We start from the raw sequence: 21,845 nt of genomic DNA on the forward strand, positions 1-21,845 counted from the left end.
CAGAGATAAGGGAAAAGCATGAGGAAGGAAAATTTTTCCAAAAAGCTTTGTTTAACACCAGAAAGGAAGATACAGGAAATGGTATGAACAATGAGATTTATTTGTGCACAGCATTACGATGTGTAAAAGAGAGAAAACACCTCCACCCCCAGCAGCTCCATAAAGCAGGCTGAGTCTGTTGTAAGACACATCATTAATGCTATGAGACACATTATCAATTACATGCATGATAAATTGAGCTTTTTATTACTTGAGAAAAATTCCTGTTGTGAGTTTCCTAACAGCACCCTTGAGCTCTTGGTTCCTCATGCTGTAGATGAGGGGGTTCACTGCTGGAGGAACCACTGAGTACAGAACTGCCACCACCAGGTCCAGGGATGGGGAGGAGATGGACGGGGGCTTCAGGTAGGCAAAGATGCCAGTGCTGATGAACAGGGAGACCACGGCCAGGTGAGGGAGGCACGTGGAAAAGGCTTTGTGCCTTCCCTGCTCAGAGGGGATCCTCAGCACAGCCCTGAAGATCTCCACATAGGATACCACGATGAAAACAAAACAGCCAAAAGCTAAACAGCAACCTATAACCACAACCCAAATTTCCCTGAGGTAGGAGTGTGAGCAGGAGAGCTTGAGGATCTGGGGGATTTCACAGAAGAACTGGTCCAGGGCATTGCCCTGGCAGAGGGGCAGGGAAAATGTATTGGCTGTGTGCAGCAGAGCAGTGAGAAACCCAGTGCCCCAGGCAGCTGCTGCCATGTGGACACAAGCTCTGCTGCCCAGGAGGGTCCCGTAGTGCAGGGGTTTCCAGATGGCCACGGAGCGGTCGTAGGACATGATGGTCAGGAGATAAAACTCAGCTGTGATGAAGAAGAAAAAGAAAAAGACCTGTGCAGCACATCCATTGTAGGAGATGTCCGTGCTGTCCCAGAGGGAATTGGTCATGGCTTTGGGCAGAGTGGTGGAGATGGATCCCAGGTCGAGGAGGGAGAGGTTGAGGAGGAAGAAGTACATGGGGGTGTGGAGGTGGTGGTCACAGGCGATGGTGGTGATGATGAGGCCGTTGCCCAGGAGGGCAGCCAGGTAGATGCCCAGGAAGAGCCAGAAGTGCAAGAGCTGCAGCTCCCGCCTGTCTGCAAATGCCAGGAGGAGGAACTGCCTGATGGAGCTGCTGTTAGACATCTTATGCCACCACAGATATAGACCTTTTAGTGAAAGAAAAAAAAAAAAAAAAAAAGGGAGAAGTTAGGGCAGTGTTAATTCAAAAAACATTTAAAAATTTCTGCTAGAGAAACACAAACAGCTTCTCCCATGTCATGAACACCTATGGAATGCCCCTTTCAAACACCCTGGCTTGTCATGGATGAAATTCCAAAAAGGAGGAGGAGGCGTCTGTGCTGCCCTACAGCAGCTGGTAAAAAAGAATAGGGGGGGATCTCAGATTAAATCCAGTCTTGAATTCAAGATCTGTACATCATTGTCACCCCAATGCATCACCAGACTGCAGAGAAAAGGTGATGGTATACAGCATGGTTTGCTTTGGAATAGTTTCTCAAAAACACATGAGGAAAATTATAATGCAGGAGCCCCTGGTGTTTCTGCTGCTCTGCAAGTGAAACCCTGATCGTGCTGAGAGGCAAAGGGACTGTCCCTTAGTGCAGAGTGAGGACAGCCGCTCTGTCCATCAGTCCTGCTCTCAGCTGCACAAAGAGGCAAAGACCCTAAAGACGGGGTATCCTCACGGGAGGGTGGGCTGACCCCCAGCCTAACACCCTGCAGTCCCCACAGCCCTAAATCTCAGGTGGTTTGGATGCTTTTCCTCCATGGATACAACAGAAGGACAGGACCTTCAGTATAAGTGTCTGAGCTGCACCCAAATCCTCACATCCCAGCCCAGCAAAAAGAAGGGGAAGAACAAGGGCAGCAGCAGCAGGGGCAAGAGGGGAACCTGCTAAAGTTCTGCTGCCAAGAGGGTCAGGACAGGGAGACACAGGCTGAGACTCCAGCATTTCTCCTCTCTGGTGGGGGAGAGGGCTGCTAGAGGGATCCTCAGAATTCAGTACCCATGATCTGAAGGGCTGGGGGACTGTGCTGTGTGACAGAGAGCAGGGTTTAGCTCTAGGGAGGGCAGCAGCTCTGCAGGGGATGGCTGGGAGGTGCAGGAATGCCCCCTGCCATCATCTTCCAGGCAGCAGTTCCCTCTCCATCCCTGCCCATCTCTGCTGCCTGCAGCTCTTTCTCTGTCCCCAGCTCTCCTCCCTGTCAGTGCTCACAGCCCCCATCCCACCCCCTGAGTGCTCAGCTCTGCCCTGCAGACTCCTCACGGCAGCAGCAGGACCTGTCTAGGGGCAACGCTGTGTGTGCAGGGGCTCAGGAGCAGCTCAGACAAGGGCTGAGAAGAACTGGGGTCTCTGTGCCTTCTGCAGAGTGCAGAAAGAGCTTTCCATGCCCTGGAGAGACAAGTGGAAGCAGAGCCTGAGGAGAGCCCAGACTGGAGCAGGAAAGCCCTGCCCTGAAGGGACTCCTGAAAAGTCCCCTCAGAAATCTTCTGGGCATCAGCTGGAGCTGTGAGCAGCCCTGAGCAATTCATCCCTCTCTCAGCAGCACCAGGAGCCTGCCCTGTGCTCCCTGTCTCCTGCCAGCCACAGCTTCTGCCAGCACCAGGGAGCTCCCCGGGCAGGCTGAGAGCTGCCCCTGGCAGGCAGGCAGGCAGCAGAGTCCCTGCCCCAGCACACAGCCCCTGGGCTGCAGGACCCTGCTCTGAAGGACAGCCCTGGCCACCCCTGCCTGCACACACCCCCTCCCTCCTCTTCACAATTCCCCTTCCACCTCCAGCTCCTTCTTCCCTTACAGCTCCCAGCACCTCTGGCTCTGCAGCTTTAGGAGATGCCTCCAGCAACTGCACCAGTTTCACTGCCCTGCACCAGACACTCACCATGGCAGAAGCTGGGAAGGTTCTCCTCCACTCAGCTGGCACTCATCCCCTCCATCTTCACCCCCTTGAAGCTCTCTCTGCCTTGCTCATCTCCCCCAGATACCCTGGCAGTGCCCTCAGCCCTGCTGCGCTCTGCAGAGGAGCTGCTCCTGCCCAGAGCTGTCTCTGCAGCACTGCCCACTTGCCAGCAGCTCCCTCCACCCCAGGAGCCCAGCTCACAGCTGTCAGGAGCCCTCTGGGGGGTTGATGCTGAGCCCATGACAATTGCTCAAGGGGCAAGGAGAGGAAGCTGCAGAAACTTCTTTCTTAACAAGCAAGTCCAAGGCAGAGTCCAAAGTTTCCAAATTTTCTTGCCGTGTGCCTGGGTCCCCCTGAGGGACAGCCCTGAGGAAGCATCCCCTGCAGGGTGTGGGGGGAGCAGGAAGCAGGAGGCAGTGATGGCAGGTGGGGAAAAGGAAGGTGCAGGTGGCCCTGGTGCTGAGGAAGCCTGGCTGTGTGTCAGGACTGCAAAGGGCCCAGCCCTGAGCCCATTCCCCAAAGGTGCCAGCCCTGAGCCCCAGCTCCTGGCAAGGGAGGGAGATCCTGTCCCTCCCTCAGCCCTCAAGGCTCTCCTGGCACCACTGGCATGTGCAGATGGGCAATGCCAAGGGCAGGACTATGGCCCGGCACCTCCCAGCCAGCCTCCTGCACATGGACAAGGAGGGCCTGAGACCCAGTGCTGCTGGAAGCTCCACTTGTCTCCCCATGGCCATCAGGGACAGAGACAAGAGCCATCAGCAAAGGCATGGAGAGCTTGGCTCTGCCAAGTGTGCCTCCAGCTTTTCCACACCTTTGCCCTCTCTCATCTCCAGCACAGTCTGTCCTGGGCTGTCCCATCCCCTGTGTCTCTTGCCCTGCAGGCTCTGCTCCTTCACCTGCCTGCCCCACCTTGCTGTCCCCTTCCTCTCCTGACATCTCTGTGTCCTCCCTGCCTCTGCCTTGGCACACAGAGCCTTGGGCTGATCCAGGCTCCTTCTGGGGGATGTGGTGTTCCCCAGCATGGCCCTTTCAGTGACATTTCTTTCTTCTGCTCTCCACTCCAGGCATCCCCAGCTGCACTTTGGGCCATTCTGGATCTTGACCCATTAACCTGTGCAGACTGGGCATTAGCTTGTTGTCTCCAAACCCCATCTTGGGATATCTCTGCACACTCTCCATGGTTATTGAGGTGTCTGAAGATCATATAATCATAGAATCACAGAATCACAGAAATATTTTGTTTGGAAGAGACCTCTCATGATCATCCATTCCAATTCCCTGCAGTAATCAGAGACAGCCTCAGCTAGATCAGGTTTTCAGAGCCTCCTCAAGCCTGACCTTGAAAATCTCCAGGCTTGAGGCCTCAACCACTTTACTGGCCAACATGTGCCATTTTATCCAGTACCCTTATGATAAAGAACTTGTTCCTAACATCCAATCCACATCCACTCTTCTCTAACTTAAACCCATTGCCCTTCATCCTATCATTCCAGGCCCTTGCAAGCAGTCCCTCCTCAGCTTCCACTAGGAGCCCCAGAGGTACTGGAAGGTCCATTGTGCTACAGTCAATACCACACAGGAGGATGAAAGAGAGGAAGGAGAAAACATGTGTTGAAACTGAGGGGATTCCAGGTCTCTGCAGAGGTAGATGTAGCTCTCAGTACTGAGTAGGAAAGGAGAAGTCTGCCTTACCGAATATTCAGTACTCTGAGTGTGCAAACACAAAAAGGTTCTCAGGAGCAGCCAACATTGATTTACTAAGGAGAAATCTTGCTTGACTAACCTGATATCCTTCTGCAAAGGGGTGACCAAATGGGCAGATGAAGGGAGAGCAGTGGACTTCAGTAAAGCTTTAGACACTGTCTCCCATAACAGCCTCATAACAAAACTCAAGAAATGAATTGGACTGTGAGGTGGATTGGTAACTGGCTCAACAACAGAGTTCAGAGGGTTGTGATGAGTGGCACAGAGTCAAGTTGGAGGCCTGTGACCAGTGGTGTTCCCCAGGGATCAGTACTGGGTCCAGTTTTGGTCAGTCTCTTCATTAATGACCTGGATGAGGGGATGGACTGTACTTTCAGTCATTTCCTGATGATCCAAAGTTGGGAGAGGTGGCTGAGACACCAGAAGGCTGTGCTGCTCTCCATGGGATCTGGACAGGCTGGAGAGCTGGGCAAGGGTGAACTTGATCAAGTTCAATAAGGACAAGTTTAGTGTTCTTCATCTGGGTAGGAATAACACCAACCACCAGTGCAGATTAGGGGACATTCTGCTGGAAAACAGCTCCATGGAGAAAAATCTGGAGTCCCAGTGGACAGTAAATTCTCCATGGTTCAACAAAGGGCCCTTGTGGCCAAGAGGGCCAATGGTGTCTTGGGGTGCATCAAGAAAAGTGTGTCCAGCATATCTAGGGAGGTTTTCCTACCCCTCCACTGTGCCCTGATGAGACCACACCAGAAATACTGGATCCAGTTGTTCAAGAGGCAGGGATCTACTGGAGACAGTCCAAGGGAAAGTTAGGAGGATGATTAAGGAACATGAACATCTCTCTTATGAAGAAAGACTGAGAGAATTTGGGCTGTTTAGCCTTGAGAAAAGAAGGCTTAATGAATGCCTATAAATATCTGAGGGGTGGGTGTCAAAAGGAACAGGCCAATCTCTTTTCAGTGGTGCCCGTTAAGAGGACAAGGAATAATGGGTTTAAGCTTGAACATAGGCAGTTCCACCTCAACATGAGGAGAAACTTCTTGACTGTGAGGTTGTGGGAGCACTGGAACAGGCTGCCCAGAGAGGCTGTGGAGTCTTCTTTTCTAGAGGCTTTCAACACATCCCTGGGTGTGTTCCTGTGTGGCCTGCCCTGGGTCATCCCGCTCTGGCAGAGGGGTTGGGCTGGATGATCTCTAGAGGTCCCTTCCAACCCCTAACATTCCATGATTCTTTGATTCTATGACCTCAGTCCCTGGGACAGTGATGGGGTCCATCCTGCTCCAGGCAGGTGAAGGACAAAGAGGGGATTGCAGAGTGGGCAGGGGACAGAAAGGCATGGGGTGCACCTGGCCTTTAGCAAGCCCTTTGCCATGTTCTACCATTGTCCTGTTGTAGCCAGACTGGTGATGTCTGGATTGAAGAGGTGGGTGATGGGGTGGGTGGGAAGTTCACGAGATGATGAGGGTCACAGTGCCATCAGTGATTCAAAGTCCTCCTTGCCATGCTATTCCTTATACAAGCCAGGATGTTGGTGACCACCTGGGCACGCAGCTGGCTGATACTCAGCTGTCTGACTGAGGCTGATGCTGTGGATGGGATTAAGAAGTGAGTTCCATGGGGACAGGGGCAGGGTTGGCTTCAGCTGAGTGGAATCATGGAATCATGGAATGGGTTCGGTTAGAACTAGATGATCTTTAACCCTTCCAACCCAACCCATTCCATGATTCCATTGTTCTGTGACACAGTCCCAGCCAGTTCCAGGCCTGGGAGTCTCCACAGCCACCACCAGGGCTTTGTGATGCAGGGTCTGGTACCTGAACACCATTGTCATGGGGGTCTCCATGGTGACCCTGGGGGTATATAAGGGCTTTGGAGACCTGGGGTGCCCATATCTTGGAGAGCACCTCCCTCAGGAGTCAGCATCTGCCCTAGGTGACCATGGAATGTCTGTGGCAGAAAATGCCCAAGATGTCCATGGAGAAGGAGGTGGAAGCCTGCTGCCAGCCCTCCACAAGACCCCAAGGTCAGTGACTGAAGGAAGGGCCAGAACAGAAGTTCCCCTGCAGGCTGTGGGGAGAGGGCAGCTGTCCCCTGCAGCCCATGGAGGAGCACGGAGGGGCAGATGTGGATCTGCAGCTCATGGAGGAGCACTCTGTACCAGGGTGACATCAGTTATTAACTGAAATACATAAAATTTATAAAAGTCACATCTGAGCAACGTGACCATGGCTGGGGCAAGGGGCAGGAAGGTGAGAGGGCTTTTGTCTCTCTGTGTCTAGATTTCTAGTGAGTTCCATGGGGACAGGGACAGGGTTGGCTTCAGTTGGTTGGGTGGGAGGTGTCCCTACCCATACATGCAGGGGGTTGGAACAAGATGATCTTGAACCCTTCCAACCCAACCCATTCCATGATTCTATGATTCTGTGACATGGTCTCAGACAGTTCCAGGCCTGGGCTCTCGACAGCACCACCAGGGCTTTGTGATGGGGTAGGTGCAGTTTCTCTGCTGTTCCCTTTACAGCTGAGACCGAGGCCTGATGAGGAGCCATGACAGCATCTTCATATTCTCCTGCTGTTTTAATCCCATCACCCACAGCTGGTTCCATTTCTCCAGGAACCCATAACATCACTGATAGTGTATGGTTAAATGGGGATGGTGCAGCATGCACAAACCTTTGCCTCACAGGCTTAGGGCATGGCATGTGATAAGGATCTACAGTCTCATCATTGGTATAGATCACATCTCGTACAGCCAATTCTTTCAGATACCTGAGAGCTTTTCCAAGTGTGGCTGCTTTGACCTGTGGGCAGTCTGTTTCCTCTTTATAGGGGTATTTCCAATGGGCAGGAAATATGCATCCCATGTGTACCTCTTAGTTGTGTTCCAACCCTGTAAAATTTCCAAAGAAAATAGTTTGATTATTACTCAGTGGAGCCATCTGGGTATCCTCCCACTGAAGTCAAAATACAAACTATTCACGAAAATGAGCTGATATTTAAACTGGTCTCCAGCTAATTAGCTTAAGCCCCACGTTGGGCTCCAATAAATCTGTCAGGGTTTAACGCTGGGCTGGCAATTAACCAAATGACAGAAGCTCTCTATTAATGCCCCTCCCCACCCTGATAAAAAAAGGAGAGAGAATAAGGGAGACAGACTTATTGGTTGGAAACTAAACTACACAGCTTTAATGAAACAGTAATGATAAAAAGAAAAATTACTAAATATATACAAATATACTGAAAAATGGTACCATGTTCCTCACCCCTTATCCCCAGTAACTCTCATTTTCACCACCAAGGCTCAAGGGCAGCCCTGGGAAAGTCCAGGCTGGACTCCTGGGGTCAGCAGGCCTGGTTTTATCCCAGATCACTTGTAGTGGTGATGGTGTGGTGATCATTGCCATCTTCGGTCCTTCCCACTTTGTCCTTCAGTTTAAAGCCTTTTTCAAGCAGTTTAAAGAAGGAGCTGCAGGCATGGACAGTGTAGGGCAGCCTGCAGTAGAGGTGGCCAAGGGCTTTGGAAGGTTGAAAGGCCCAACAAGACCAAGGGCTTTGTCACCTCAGACATGGCAGCTGCATCAACCACCATGGTGTACCAGGAGTAATTTTGACCTGATGCTCTGGACTTGAGGTCAAGACATGTCAGAATTTTCATTACTCTTTTTCATACTGTACTGTACTGACTTCTGGAGCAGTTTGTTCATTCATCTCTCAGCACCTGAGGATCATGGACTCAGCTCCAAACACACCCTGGGGCTCAATGAAATACAGAGAGCACTAAAGGGCCATGGCTCTCCATGGGATATTCTTCACATCTTCAAGACTTGTACAGCTAATTGGAGAGGTTTTCCCACTGCACTTAAGGAGGAACATTTCATACTGTGATTAATGAAAACTGATTCTGGGGTTTTTTTTGGTTTTTTGTTGTGTTCTCATTTAATATTTTAACAGATCATCTCACAATTTTTGGTTTAGATAAAAGGTGAAAGAAGTTCCCTGTGGTCTGACACTGTGTGGACAACTTTACTTCTCACCTCCCATCCCCACCATTCCTACTCAATGCAGCAGTCCAGGGGAGAGGCATCTGAATGAATAAAGAGTAGGAGAAGGGGACAATTGGAGAGGAATGGGAATGGCCTTTGTCTGGACAGTCTGTGTCTGGAAAAGTGACTTTAGAAATGGTCACTGTATCACCACCACCAGGCAGAAGGTTCTGTTGAGGCTCTGCACTTGGTTTGCTCCTTGACCCTTCTTGGGGTTGTTGGGATGTGTTGTGCATTTTTCCTACAGTTTTTATTGTTCATCTTCAAACCTCACTTCCCCCAGAACTGTGAGCCCTTGCTTGCACACCCTTCTCCCCCAGGTACTGGTGTGTCACATTCAGGCTCCTCTCCAGTGACCCCACTTTCACCCCTGGCCCCCTTCATACCTAGTGTAAAGCTCTGCTAATTAGCCCTGATATCTCCTGTCCTAAGCCCCTTTCACCTCTGTGGGACAAGCTCTTCCCATCCCTTGTTAGGAAGCCTGGCCTCCTGTAAATCCAGCCTTGGTCAGAAGAACTGATCCCTGGAGAAGTAAGGAGGAGGGTCAGCAGAACTGTCACCTTGGAGGTCTGGCAGGCAAATTTTGGCCTCTTTCAGAGCCTGGGTGAGAGAATCCCTTGGGAGGCAGTCCTGAAGGGCAAGGGATTTCAGGAAGTTTGGACATTGCTCAAGAAAAGACTCTTAAAGGTGAAGGATCAGATGGCCCCATGTGCTGTAAGATGAACTGGTGGGGAAAGATGCCCAGCCTGGCTGAATAGAGAGATCTGGTAAAAACTCATCGAGAAAAGGAGAGTTTGTGGCCTTTGGAAAAAGGAGCAAGACACTCAGGGAGACTCAGGGAGGCTACAGAGGGAAAAAATTACAATGGCCAAACAGTGTGAAATTGATCAGGCTGCTGCCATTGAAGAACATAATCAATGTTTCTGCGAACACATTAGCAACAAAAGGAGGGTGAAGGAGAATCTTCATCCTTTATTGGATGCCAGGAAGAAACAGAAACCAAGGGTGAGGAGAAGGCTGAGGTACTTAATGCCTTCTTTGTCCCAGGCTTCAGCAGTAGGAGCCGTTGTTCCTGGGTACCCATTCCCCTGAGCTGGCAGACAAGGACAAGGAGCAGAATGGAGCCCCCATGATCCAAGGACAGATGGTCAGTGAGACCATCTCTGCACCAGCCAGAGACACACAGCTCTATGGGGCCAGGTGGGACCCACACAAAGGTACTGAGGGAGCTGGCAGAAGTGCTCACCAAGCCTCTTGTCATCGGGGAGGTGTCAGTAGAGTGGAGACTGACAGCTGTCATCCCCACCTACAAGAAGGCCCAAAAGGAGCATCCAGGGAGATACAGGCCTGTCAGCTTGACCAGTACCAGGGAAGGGGATGGAGCAGATGGTCTGAGTGCCATTACACAGCATGTGCAGGACAGCCAGGAGATGGGGGCCAGATGGGTTTATGAAAGGCAGGGACTGCTTGACCAACCTGATCTCCTTCTGTGACAAGGTGACCATTGATTGAATGAGGGAAAGGTGGAGCATGTTGACTACCTTGACATTAGTAAAGACTTCAGCAGCATTGTCCAGAAAATCCTTCTGGAGGAACTGGCTACATCTGGCCTAGAGCAGTGGCCTCTTCAGTGGGTCAAACCCTGGGTGATGTCTGGGCCCAAAGAGTTGTGCTGAGTGGAGCTCAGTCCAGCTGGTGGCTGCTCACCAGTGGTGTTCCCCAGGGTGCTGGGACTGCTTTGCTTCAGACTCTTTATCAATGATCTGGACAAGGGGGTGAGTGCACCCTCAGGCAGTTTGCAGATGACACCAAGCTGGGTGGGAGTGTGGATCTGCCAGAGACTAGAAAAGTTCTAGAGAGGGATCTGGAATAGCTGGGTCAATGGACTGTGGTGTCCATTGGTCAAAGCATCTTCCCTGGATTTTAGCCCATGGTCACATGTATCGCTCTTTCCGGAGCAGGAGAGAACCCAACACAGCACTTCTGATCTCCCTTGATCTGGTTTAGTTGGGGTCTGAAGCCTCCAAAAACTTGAGGTGCTCTGAACAGAAAAAATATATTTTAGAGTGATTTCTGTCCCAGGATCAGAAACAAGTTGAGTGTGAAATGGAAATGAAGGAAGAACCTTCAAGGGAGCAATGCTGACCTGGGTTGGTCATTGTCCCCCTGAGTTTACACCTGAAAGCAGTGAATTAACAGCCTCTTATCTGCAGGGCCTGTGGGCTTTGTGTTGAGGTTGGGTCAGCACCACCCACCTGTGATGTGTCCCCTCCCCCTGCCCATGCCACAAGCCTGATGTCCCCAAACCCCCAGGACACAACCCTGCTGTGTCCCCCCTTCCAGCTTCCAACCTCACCCCTTGGGTCTGGTCCCTTCCCCCCGAGGTCCCTCCCCACCTTTTCTTCCTCCCCCTGCTGCTTCCCGTGATCGCGCTGCAGCTCCCAGGAGGTTTTGCTCCTCCACCTTGGGACTGCAACCACACCCCCCGCCCTGCAGCCAGGACCCCCCAACTGGTGACCGCCAGAGCACCGCCCCCCCCACCCCACCAGCCTGGGCTGTGCCCCCCCTGCAGGTACCGAGAGGTGATGGGAGGTGATGGGAGGGAGGTGGTTATCCCAGAACTGCCCAAACTGGGGGTGAGCAGCACAAGATGGAGGAGGGAGGGGGATGTGTGAGAGGGGGGGAACTAAACTTATCCCTGGGGTGAGCGTGCTGCAATTGGTGACCCCCCACCTGTTTAAGGAAGGTGGAGAAGCTGTGATTTTAGCTCCCTCCAAATGATTTTGGGGGACCCCAATATATACTGGTGGGCAGGGCTGTGACCCCAGAGTCATCAACGCCTCCATACCAGTGAAAAACATTAAAGCTACACCCAGTGCAAGATAAGATTTTACTGAAAATTAGATTTCATCTGTCATTACCTGACCCAGCACAGCCATCACCAAGTATGAAGGGTCAAGTTGCCCTCATTTTCCAAGCTCCATCACACCAATGATGCTTTCTTCATCTTCTTGTGGAAAACAAAATGAAGTCAGCTCAGGAACCACTTCATGTCCCATCCAAAATTTGACTTTTAATATTTGTTTCAGCGTCATGAAGGCTTTTTTTTTCCGAATAAGGAAAAAACAGGAAAGTATTTCCAATTATGACACCCTTCTAAAGGGATGTGGCAGGACGGGATCCTGGACACTTTTCCTGCACACCAGGCTGGGCGTGCAGCTGAGGGAGCAGTAGAAGAGGGAGGCAGCAGACTGCAGGACAATGCTGACAGCAACAGAGCAGGATCATCTCTACTACACGGTTTTTAAATCCTTCCAGGGATGGTGATTCTACCACCTTCCTGGGCAGACTGTTGTGGGCTAGCACCCACCTCAACACAACCTCCTGTCAGGGAGTTGGAGAGAGCAAGAAGCTCTGCTCTCAGCCTCATCTTCTCCAAACTGCACATTCCCAATTCCCTCAGTCTCTCCTCAGAGCACTTCTTCTCCAGACCCTTCACCACCTTGTAGATGCCTGCAGACTCCAGGAGCTGGCACAGCTCTTCAGAGAAGCGTTACTGCTCCTTGCCTGTCAGGAGGGATGCTTCATGAACTCTCCTGAAACCTCTGTGACACCAGGGGTGATGTGATGGGACACCTCGAGCAGCCTGCAGTAAGGCTTCTGTCAGTTGTCTCCTGAAATAAGAGAATTAAATCTGGAATGGTTTCTCACGAGGATGGAACAAGCTGGTGACAGCTCAGTAGACAAGAATCTGGAAGAAAAGCTCCAGAACATCTTCCTTGCTTGATTGATTAATTTCTTGTGAAGCAGTAGATTTATAGAAATAGAAGTAGTAGTTTAAAGAAACATATATGCAATGGTTTTACAGAAGTAGAAGTATAGGAGTAGCAGAAATGTATAAGCAATAGTTTAATGGAGTCTCATGGAAATTTACTAGCTGAATAACATAAGTAGGTGTGTGTATGGCAAGGGTACATGTGATAATGGAATGGTGTTACTATGGAAAAGTTATCCATGAGAGAAGATAATGGGATATGAAAATGTTGCTAAAATCTGCAGAAGGACCAAAGCTGAGAGAAAATTAATTATGAGTTCTTTTTGCATTTATAATTGTGCTGCATTTGTGTAGATTTTCCATTCTTATTTGGTTTTGTTAAGCTCAGCTGCTGTGAAGTTTGTGATCATGGTACATTGAGAATTATGTTACTGCATGTAATGCCACCAAAAAGTCTCGGATTTTGGGTTCCCTTTTAGTGTCCTAAAAGACATCAATTTGTAAAGTGCACCTCTTGAACAATTGAGTTAGAAAATGTTTTTGAGAACTAAATTCCCAGGTACATCAAGTCCCAAGGATGTTGCTACAGAACCCTTAGCTTTGGAGGTGACACTGCTTGAAGAACAAGGACTCTGCACATCACACATATCACCACTGCCTGAACTGAAGAAGCTGGAGTGAAGAAGCTAAGCTTGTAGCCATCATGATATCATTGCCTTATGATATTGCCTTATGATATCATCATGCCTTGTGACGTGTGGAGTCATGGGTTGAGGGGATTGCATTGTTGAGATGTCATTTGAGTATGTGGTTTTTGTGATCTAAGCAATCAGCCAAGCAATATATATCTGTATTCATGCATACTTGAGAGTGATTTGTGTTCCCTAAAAATTACTTGAAAATAAACTTCAATTCTTAGAGCAAAAGAATTGATGTTTTGATTGTGGATAAATATTTCATTTCATCTTATTGTGATCAAGGGGTACTCGCATGGTGTCAGGAGGCTGTCACTCCTTGTTTACCCTCCAAGGGTAACTTTTCCCTGAAAGGGAAGCACTGGCCTGGGAGATGGAATCTCCTTTGGCTGTTGTCTGGGTCAGGCCATGGGATGTGACAGTCCTGTGCTGTTGTGCCAGCAGCAGGTGGTTGTGCTGGAGTGCCCTGACATTTCCTGTAGCCCCCCAGGGCTGTGCTTGGCCACTCAATTGAGCAGCTGCCCTGACTGAGGTTGGAGCAGCCCTGGCACCTCCAGTGTCACCCGTGGCTTGCGTGGGAAGAGGAGGGAAAGGAGATTCCCCCTGGCACTGCCTGGGTGTCCAGTGGGAGACGGGGAGAAGCAGAGGTTGTGTCTCTAGAGGGGAAGTGGCTGTGCTGGAAAGGAGGGAGGGAGGGGACATGAGCCATGACTTCAGTGTGTGTCCCATTGGGTTCCTGGGGAGCCCCAGGGAGAGCTGGAGGGAGCCCCGAGAGAGCTGAGCAAGTGGCCAAGTCTGGCGCTGGTCCTGTGCTGCTGGGCCAGGCTCCTGAGCCTGAGAGAGCTGCTGGCAAGCAGAGAGTGCTGCAGAGAGAGAGCTCTGGGCAGGAGCAGCTCCTCTGCAGAGCGCAGCAGGGCTGAGGGCACTGCCTGCAGGCAGCAGGGCAGGGCAGAGAGAGGAGGGAGAGAGAGAAGAAAGGCAGCCTGGGCTGGGAGGAGAGCTGAGAGCTGTGTGGGCTGGGGGAGAGAGAAATCTTCCCAGCCTCTGCCATGGTGAGTCTCTGGCTGCAGGGCAGTGAAGCTGGGCTTCCTGGAGGGGGTCTTCCTTCTCCAGCTGGCAGCCTGGGCCACAGCTGCTGGGATCCCTCCGGAGGATTTTGGTGGGCAGGAGGAAAAGGTTTGGCAGAGCAGGGCTGTCCTGGAGCAGCGTCAGAGGGAGAGGCCATGGGGCTGCCTTCTGCTGGGGATGGCTGATGGGGCTGAGGGGGTGTGTGCAGGCAGGGGTGCCCAGGGCTGTCCTTCAGAGCAGGGTCCTGCCTGCCAGGGGCTGTGTGCTGGGGCAGGGACTCTGCTGCCTGCCTGCCTGCCAGGGGCAGCTCTCAGCCTGCCCGGGGAGCTCCCTGGTGCTGGCAGAAGCTGTGGCTCGTAGGAGACAGAGAGCACAGGGCAGGGTCCTTCTGGTTTTGTGACTGATCTGTGGGACAGCACTGCTCTCGGATCCAAAATCATACCCAGATTTTTTCTGGGGGGATTTTCATATGCACAGTGAGGGTTCAGGTTCCTGCTGGGAAACCTGGATTTCCTCAGGCTGTACTTCCACTTTTCTCTGTCTTTTTAAGGTGGGAGGGAACCTCATCTGGGGAGGTGAGATAATGTACTGTCAGTTCCTACACCATCAACCTTCTGTGTGCTAGTAACCTCAGCCAGTGCTTTCACCCTCCTTTTCCCTACAGATACATCCAGCATCACCTTCCCAGCTCCATCAGGGTCTGTGTGACAGCAGAGCCCTCAGCCAGCCCGTGGGGTCTGGGGTGTTGGGCACCTTCTCCTCCATCTGCTCACAGGAGAGCTGATGTGCATCTGTGCTGCCATGTGCCCACCTCCCCCTGCCCAGGGGCTGGAGGTGCCTGCCAGGCATTATCACCATCTGGGAGGGGTTGTGCAGGGCTGGGGGAGGAAAAGGCTTTCCTGAGTGCCCCTCTGCCTCTCTCCATGCCCCCCTCAGCTGCTCTTGCTGTTGATGTCAGGCTGGGAGCGGGAGTTTCAGCTGCAGGCACAGCTCTTGGGGCTCCTGCCATGCAGATGGTTTCAGGCAAGGAGGTGTCCAGCTGTGCTCTGCCCTGGGAAGCTCTGGGCAGTGCAGTCTGAGTGAGTCTGGGCAGGGAGCTGACCTCCCTTCATCAGATGCCCTCATTCCATCCCTGGGCTGTCTCCTTGGGCTGTCTGTCCAAGCTGGGAGCTGCCTTCCAGGGGGCACAATGAGCCTCGTGAGTCCTGGGCTGGAAACGGGGTGCTGAGACCTTGAGAAAGGGTCAGACACTGAGTGCTCTGAGCTGGGTCCCTCTGCTCTCAGCAGGGAGAGGCAGAGACACAGCCCAGCTCCCCCTTCTCTGCATGCAGCTGCAGGCAATGCTCTTTGCTCACTCTGTTCTGCCTCAGTGCTGCAGCAATGCTGAGGGGTTCTGATCCCCAAGAACACTCCCCAGAGGAGATGGGGGGAGCTAGAAAAAACAAACCTCTCAAACTGCCTTCTGTTTTGCGGGCTCTTTTATGCAGAGAGCACAGAACATGCAAGACTTTGGCAGCACCAATGATTGCATATGAATAATTTCTACTCTGATATTGGTCCCTGTCCCCACCATTCCCATGAAGCCCCCATTGCAGGGCTGGGAAAACTCCTTTCCAGCCAGTGAACAGAGTCCCTGCTGCAGACACAAACATCAGCAAGCAGGGTTGTAGCCGTGGGCTTTAGGGAAGAACTCCTAGAAAAGTGTGTGTGTGTAGGATGGAGATTTGGAATGGGAAATGGGTCTCATTTTTCAGAGAATTGTGTCCTGAATTATTGTGTTTCCTCCTCAAACAGCTCCCCATGCCTTTTAGAATCAGCAGATGTCCAACAGCAGCTCCATCAGGCAGTTCCTCCTCCTGGCATTTGCAGACAGGCGGGAGCTGCAGCTCTTGCTCTTCTGGCTCTTCCTGGGCATCTACCTGGCTGCCCTCCTGGGCAACGGCCTCATCATCACCACCATCGCCTGTGACCACCACCTCCACACCCCCATGTACTTCTTCCTCCTCAACCTCTCCCTCCTTGACCTGGGATCCATCTCCACCACTCTGCCCAAAGCCATGGCCAATTCCCTCTGGGACAACACGGACATCTCCTACAAGGTATGTGTTGTACAAATCTTTTTTCTTCTTTCTTGGATCAGAGTGGTTCCTTCTGAAAACTGGGCTTATTGTAGTAAGTATGTTTTTAGATTTTGGCTGTTTTGTTTTCATCGTGGTGTCCTATGTAGAGATCTTCAGGGCTGTGCTGAGGATCCCCTCTGAGCAGGGAAGGCACAAAGCCTTTGCCATGTGCCTCACTCACCTGGCCGTGGTCTCCCTGTTCATCAGCACTGGAACCTTTGCCTTCCTGAAACCCCCTTCCACCTCCTCCCTATCCCTGAACCTGGTAGTGACAGTTCTATATTCAGTGGTTCCTCCAGCAGTGAACCCCCTCATCTACATCATGAGGAACCAGGAGCTCCAGGGTTCTCTGAGGAAGCTGATGACTGATATTTTTCAGCAGCCATAGACTGCCTGCCTTCATCTGCAATTGGATGAAGGCGTATGCCATGAACTATCAAGTCTTCCTTTTCCTTTTTTTTTTTTTCTTCCTTTTTTCCTTTTGATATTGTATGTTCTTATTTTAAAGAAATGTCGCTATTCATCCCCTCTCCATTTTCCCCCCATATTGTGTGATACAGATATTTAATGTTTGTGGGGTCGTGGCTTGTAAAACAAATGAATCTTCAACAATTTATTTTTTTCTGATACCCATCCTAAGTGCAGCAGGAATGTATGGGAAGGAAAAGTAAGGTCATTATTCATCCCTCCTACTTTACTATGCACCAGCCTTTTCTGATCAATAAACTTTGTGTAAGTGGAGGACCACTACTCAATTAAAGTGATGTCGCAAGAAGGGGACTGACACACGATCAATGTGATCAATCAAGTCCACTTTATTAGAGCATCAGACAGTTATTTATACTTTTTAAAGTAACATATGCATACTTGTCATTATCTTACTGGTTGCTAAGTTAATTAGCTAATACATATTGCAAAAGCTAAGCTCATTATTGGTTATTTGTTAAATGTCAGCCCCTCCTTTTGCGAATTCCAGTCCCACGCTTATCCTGCTTCAGTAATCACAGCATCCTGCTTTTCCATTACTTGCAAGGTCCAAAGTTGATACATCTTGTTAATTTCAGCACACATCAGCACTTTTGTCAACAGTCTTTTGTTAACGGTTAGCACACATAAGCACTTCTTCTGCCATCCAGATGATACTTTACTCTTGCTCAAGGCCTTTTGCTTAAGGCCTACTCTTGCTCACAGCCTCTTGCTTAAGGCCTAGTACAGCCGAGGCCTTGCGCTGGCAAAACCCAATCTTCCACAAAGTGAAATAAATGAACTTTCACCATTTTTTTCCTCTGATTTCTTGGTCAGTGTTTCAGGAAGGAAAGGGAAGTGAAAGCCCCTCCCTGGCTGCAGCAGCCCTGGGAAGGCTGCTCTGTGCCTGGAGCAGTCAGAGCTCTTGAGGAGCACAAGGGCCAGGGCTGTTGTGCTGGGCTGGGCAGAGGGGATGGCCCCGAGGGGCTGCAGAGCTCTGCGGATCTCCTGGAGAGGAGAGCAGGGGACACAGGGTGCCTCCTGCTCCTTTTGCCATGCATGGTCACCCATCTGGGGCTCTGAGCTCTCTCTGCCCCCCAGGAGCTGCTGTGCCCTTCCGAGGGGCTGGGACTGTGGTGGGACTGCCCAGAGCAGCCTGGGCTGGGCACTGGTGTGGGGCCAGCAGCAACTGGGCTGTGCTGGGAGAGAGGGGAGGGGAGGGGAGGTGGGAGAGCCTGGAGGGAGCTGTTCTGGGCTGGCAAGTGAAACCCTGGCAGAGAAAGCCATGGGTGTCCTCAGTTGAGGCTGAGTCTTTCTGCCAGAGCATCTCCATCCTCCTGCTGGGCTCAGTGCCTGCATGGGGGGAACTCCCAGCCCTGCCCGGGCTCTCTCCTGGCCCAGAGCCCAGCAGAGCCTGGGGCAGAGCTGTCGCTGAAGCCCCACAGCTGACATGGTTGACACAGGTGACACAGCCCCAGGGACTGCTGAGGCCATCCCATCAGATAGAGCTGTCTCCAGCAGGAGTGCACCCTGTCCTGTGCAGTGCCTGCATGAAAGGCATCAAGGAGCAGCAGAGCTCATCTGGAGAGAAATCTCAGAAGGACAAGTGCCAGTGTCTGCCCCTGCAGGGGACTCACCCAGGCCATGGCACAGGCTGGGGCTGCCTGGGTGGGAGCAGCCCTGTGGGAAAGGTCTTGGTGGGCAGTTGTCATGACCTGGGGAGGGCACCCAGGGAGTCACAGCTTGCACCCCCTTGCTTTCTAAACTCCTTCTCAGAGAGGAGCCAAGGTGCTGCTGGATCCAACCTTAGTGCCTGACCTGGCCCTGCTGGGGAGAGGGACTGAAACCATACTGTCCCAGAAAATGCTCAACAGCTCCTCTGACACCACTGACTGGTACAGAGTGAAAGGACTGAGGGTCACATTATCACTTAGAGGAGCAATTCTTTCCCTAGGAAAGAAACAAAACAGGCCTAACAAAATCAGACAAACAAACAGCGATAAGAGGAATGTCTTGGGGCATTCCTAAATCCCCAGCCCAGAGCAAGACTGATTAGAGGGATGGGATCAGAAGCATCCATCCCAGACTCTGAGGCACACACTCTTCTCAGACCACGCCACGCTTAATTCTGTCCCTGAGTTTTTACCCATCCCAGAAAATCTCCAAACTGTACCATGGGGAAATTTCCACACAGGTGGTATGGGCAGTCCTTCTTGGAGTGATCATGAGAAATACAAGTCTGGTCTGTCACATCCCTTCACACCCAGACAGTTCTATGATTTTATGCTAGAACTTCTCTTGGTAGTCCAAAACCTCCACAAAGGTCACCTTGGAAGGTTTAGACTGGAGGGAAAGAACAAGAAGTCTCACCCCAAGGGTATCCTTGTGTTAGAGGTTTACCTAGAAGGGTTCTGGATCAGCCCAGGATTTTGTTTTCAAGGCAAAGCCAGGGAGAGCAGAGAGAAAGCAGAGAAGGTGTCTGGAAATGCTGGGGTGAGAGTTAGGTGGGAAAGCAGGAAGGGTGACAACAGCCTGAAGGGAAGGAGCTGCAGGCATGGACAGTGTAGGCCAGCCTGCAGGAGAGGTGGCCAAGGGCTCTGTCAAGGAGTGAGGTCATTGTCCCCTTGGCCATAGCAGTGTCCTGGGCCACCAAGGCTGGGGAGAGGAAACTTTCTCTTGAGGCTCTCAGGATCTGCCTTCCCAGGGCCTGGGGTCAGGGCTTGGCCTTTCTGCTGCATCCAACAAACCAAAGGGTTTTCTCAGCATTACAGCCACCAGCACAGAACCTTTGCCTCCTGCAATCATGGCCTCCAGGGATCTGCTCTAAGGAGGCCATGGGGAGGCTCTGGCAGGCTCAGGTGTCGCCGATAATGAACTGGGAGCTTAAGCCCAGGTGTGCCCACTAATTAGGGCCTGACCCAGCCGGAAATAGGCGGGGCTGAAGGGCAAGACAAAAGGCATGCTCCCAGAAGCAGAGTCAGTCAGAAGAGTCAGAAGAGAAGAGATGAAGACGCCTGAGGAGGGGGACGGCAAGAGAGCTCCTGAAGAAGAGCCGTGTCCCAGTGAGAGAAAGGCTCGCTGCAACATCTGGTGGAGAGTGCGGGCAACAACAGCAGCCGTGAACGCTGAGGTGAGATAAAGAGCTCTACATGACCACGTTGGTGCGGGAAGCTCTACAAAGCCAGGCTTAAATGCGGAAGGCCATATAAAGAGCTTCGAAATACGCAACCACGTCAGATGGAGCTACTACGGTGGTGCGGGACGCTCTATAAAGAGCTCCAAAAACGCAACCACGAAAAAAGCTCCACAAGGCCAGGCTTAAATGCTGAAGGCGGCGTGTAGAAGCTTGGAGTAGAAGCCCAGCACGGCAAGATACAACAGCCCGGAATGGCGAGCCAGGCAGGAGAGAAGAATGAGGCTCGAAAGGCGCAGCGAGTTGGCGCGCGGAACTCAAGCCCGAGGAATGCTGAAGCCGAAGCGGAGCTCTGAGTGCGCATCAAGTCAGTGCGGTCCTGAAACGGGGTCTCCCAGGGACACACGATGCGGTCCTGAAACGGAGCCTCCCAGGGACACGCGACGTGGTCCTGAAAAGGAGCCCCCAGGGACACGCGACAGTGCGGTCCTGAACACGGGGCCCTAGGGACACGCGATAAGACTGGTGCGCTGAATGCTCGGAGAAGCCTCTGCATGGCCAGGCATTCCGAGGTGGCGAGTACCAGCGAAAACTGAGCTGGTGTTCTAAGACCTCATCTCCTGCTGATAACAAAGGCTAAAGCGGCGCAAAAAAAAAAAAAAATAAAAGCCGGTAAGAGCCCGAATTTTCCCTCCACAAAGGCAAAGAAAGTTGTAAAATTAAGAAAATGATGAAAAAATAGAAAAGGCGAAAAAAATGTTGAAAAATAATGAAATGTTTAAAAATGTTTGTAAATTATTAAGAATGTGAGGCTATAAATTATTGTGAAATGAAATATTTTTAAAAATAATGAAATGTTTCAATGAAATGTTTAAATGAATTGTAAATTATCGTAAATGTTGAAAAATAATGAAAAATGATATGTTTGAAAAGGCCTATTGAAAAAATGAAGTTTATTTTTTTTCAACAAACAACAAAAAGGGGGGAAATGTAGAGAGAACCACAAGTCCTCAGGTGTCGCCGATAATGAACTGGGAGCTTAAGCCCAGGTGTGCCCACTAATTAGGGCCTGACCCAGCCGGAAATAGGCGGGGCTGAAGGGCAAGACAAAAGGCATGCTCCCAGAAGCAGAGTCAGTCAGAAGAGTCAGAAGAGACGAAGACGCCTGAGGAGAGGTACGGCAAGAGAGCTCCTGAAGAAGAGCCGTGTCCCAGTGAGAGAAAGGCTCGCTGCAACAGGTTCTAGCACCGTTCTCCAAGTGATAATGACCCAGAGGGTCTCCTCAGGAGGTCTGCACCAGCAGGAGAAGCAGCTCCTTGAGGTCTGACCCTGGATGGACACTCTTGCTCCTCACCTCCCCAACCCCACCACTGCTCTCCTTGGCCCCTGGCACTTGCATCACTTCTCCTCCCATCAGACTTCTCCCCAGGTCTCTGCAGCTGGATGGTTCAGCTCCTTTGCACCAGCTCCCCCCTCTTTTCCTTAGAGAACTGCTGCACACGGGCACAGCAGGAGTTTTCCTCTCTGCAAACAAAGCAAAGCAAAGCATGATAAAGTTTCATGGCCGATCCAACACACTCCTCAACCATAGGCTAAGTACGAGCTGTACCCTCATGAGGTCACCTTTCTACATGGGATAATCTTATGAGAAATCCTTTAAGACTTCCAGGACCTAAAGTGTACCCAGTGGTCCTTCGCTATCACAGCTCTAAAGACTGAGAATACAGAATGGCTGCATGCTTTGCTTGGCCTTTCAGATAAATTCTTTTTAGAGTGGTTCATGAAAACTAAAAACCAGCAGGTGCCAATTGCTACCTCAATAGTGCATCGAAGACAATATCACACCAACAGGGATGCTGTGATCTCCATTAACAAGCTGATCCGGCAGCTAG

At 51.3% G+C, this 21,845-nt stretch overlaps 1 protein-coding gene across 1 annotated transcript; it reads right to left on the reverse strand.

The window, feature by feature from the left end:
* Positions 1–246: 246 nt before the first annotated feature.
* Positions 247–1,222, reverse strand: LOC139790582 (olfactory receptor 14A16-like). The gene has a single exon (XM_071732451.1). The coding sequence runs from the start codon at positions 1,174–1,176 to the stop codon at positions 247–249; it is 930 nt and encodes a 309-aa protein (XP_071588552.1). The 5' UTR covers positions 1,177–1,222.
* Positions 1,223–21,845: the final 20,623 nt, after the last annotated feature.

Source organism: Heliangelus exortis (assembly GCF_036169615.1).
Source record: "Heliangelus exortis chromosome W unlocalized genomic scaffold, bHelExo1.hap1 SUPER_W_unloc_2, whole genome shotgun sequence".
Classification (NCBI taxonomy): domain Eukaryota; kingdom Metazoa; phylum Chordata; class Aves; order Apodiformes; family Trochilidae; genus Heliangelus; species Heliangelus exortis.

Excerpts from the sequence above, each read along its gene's own strand:
- LOC139790582 (XM_071732451.1), bottom strand. The coding sequence starts at position 1,176 with ATGTCTAACAGCAGCTCCATCAGGCAGTTCCTCCTCCTGGCATTTGCA.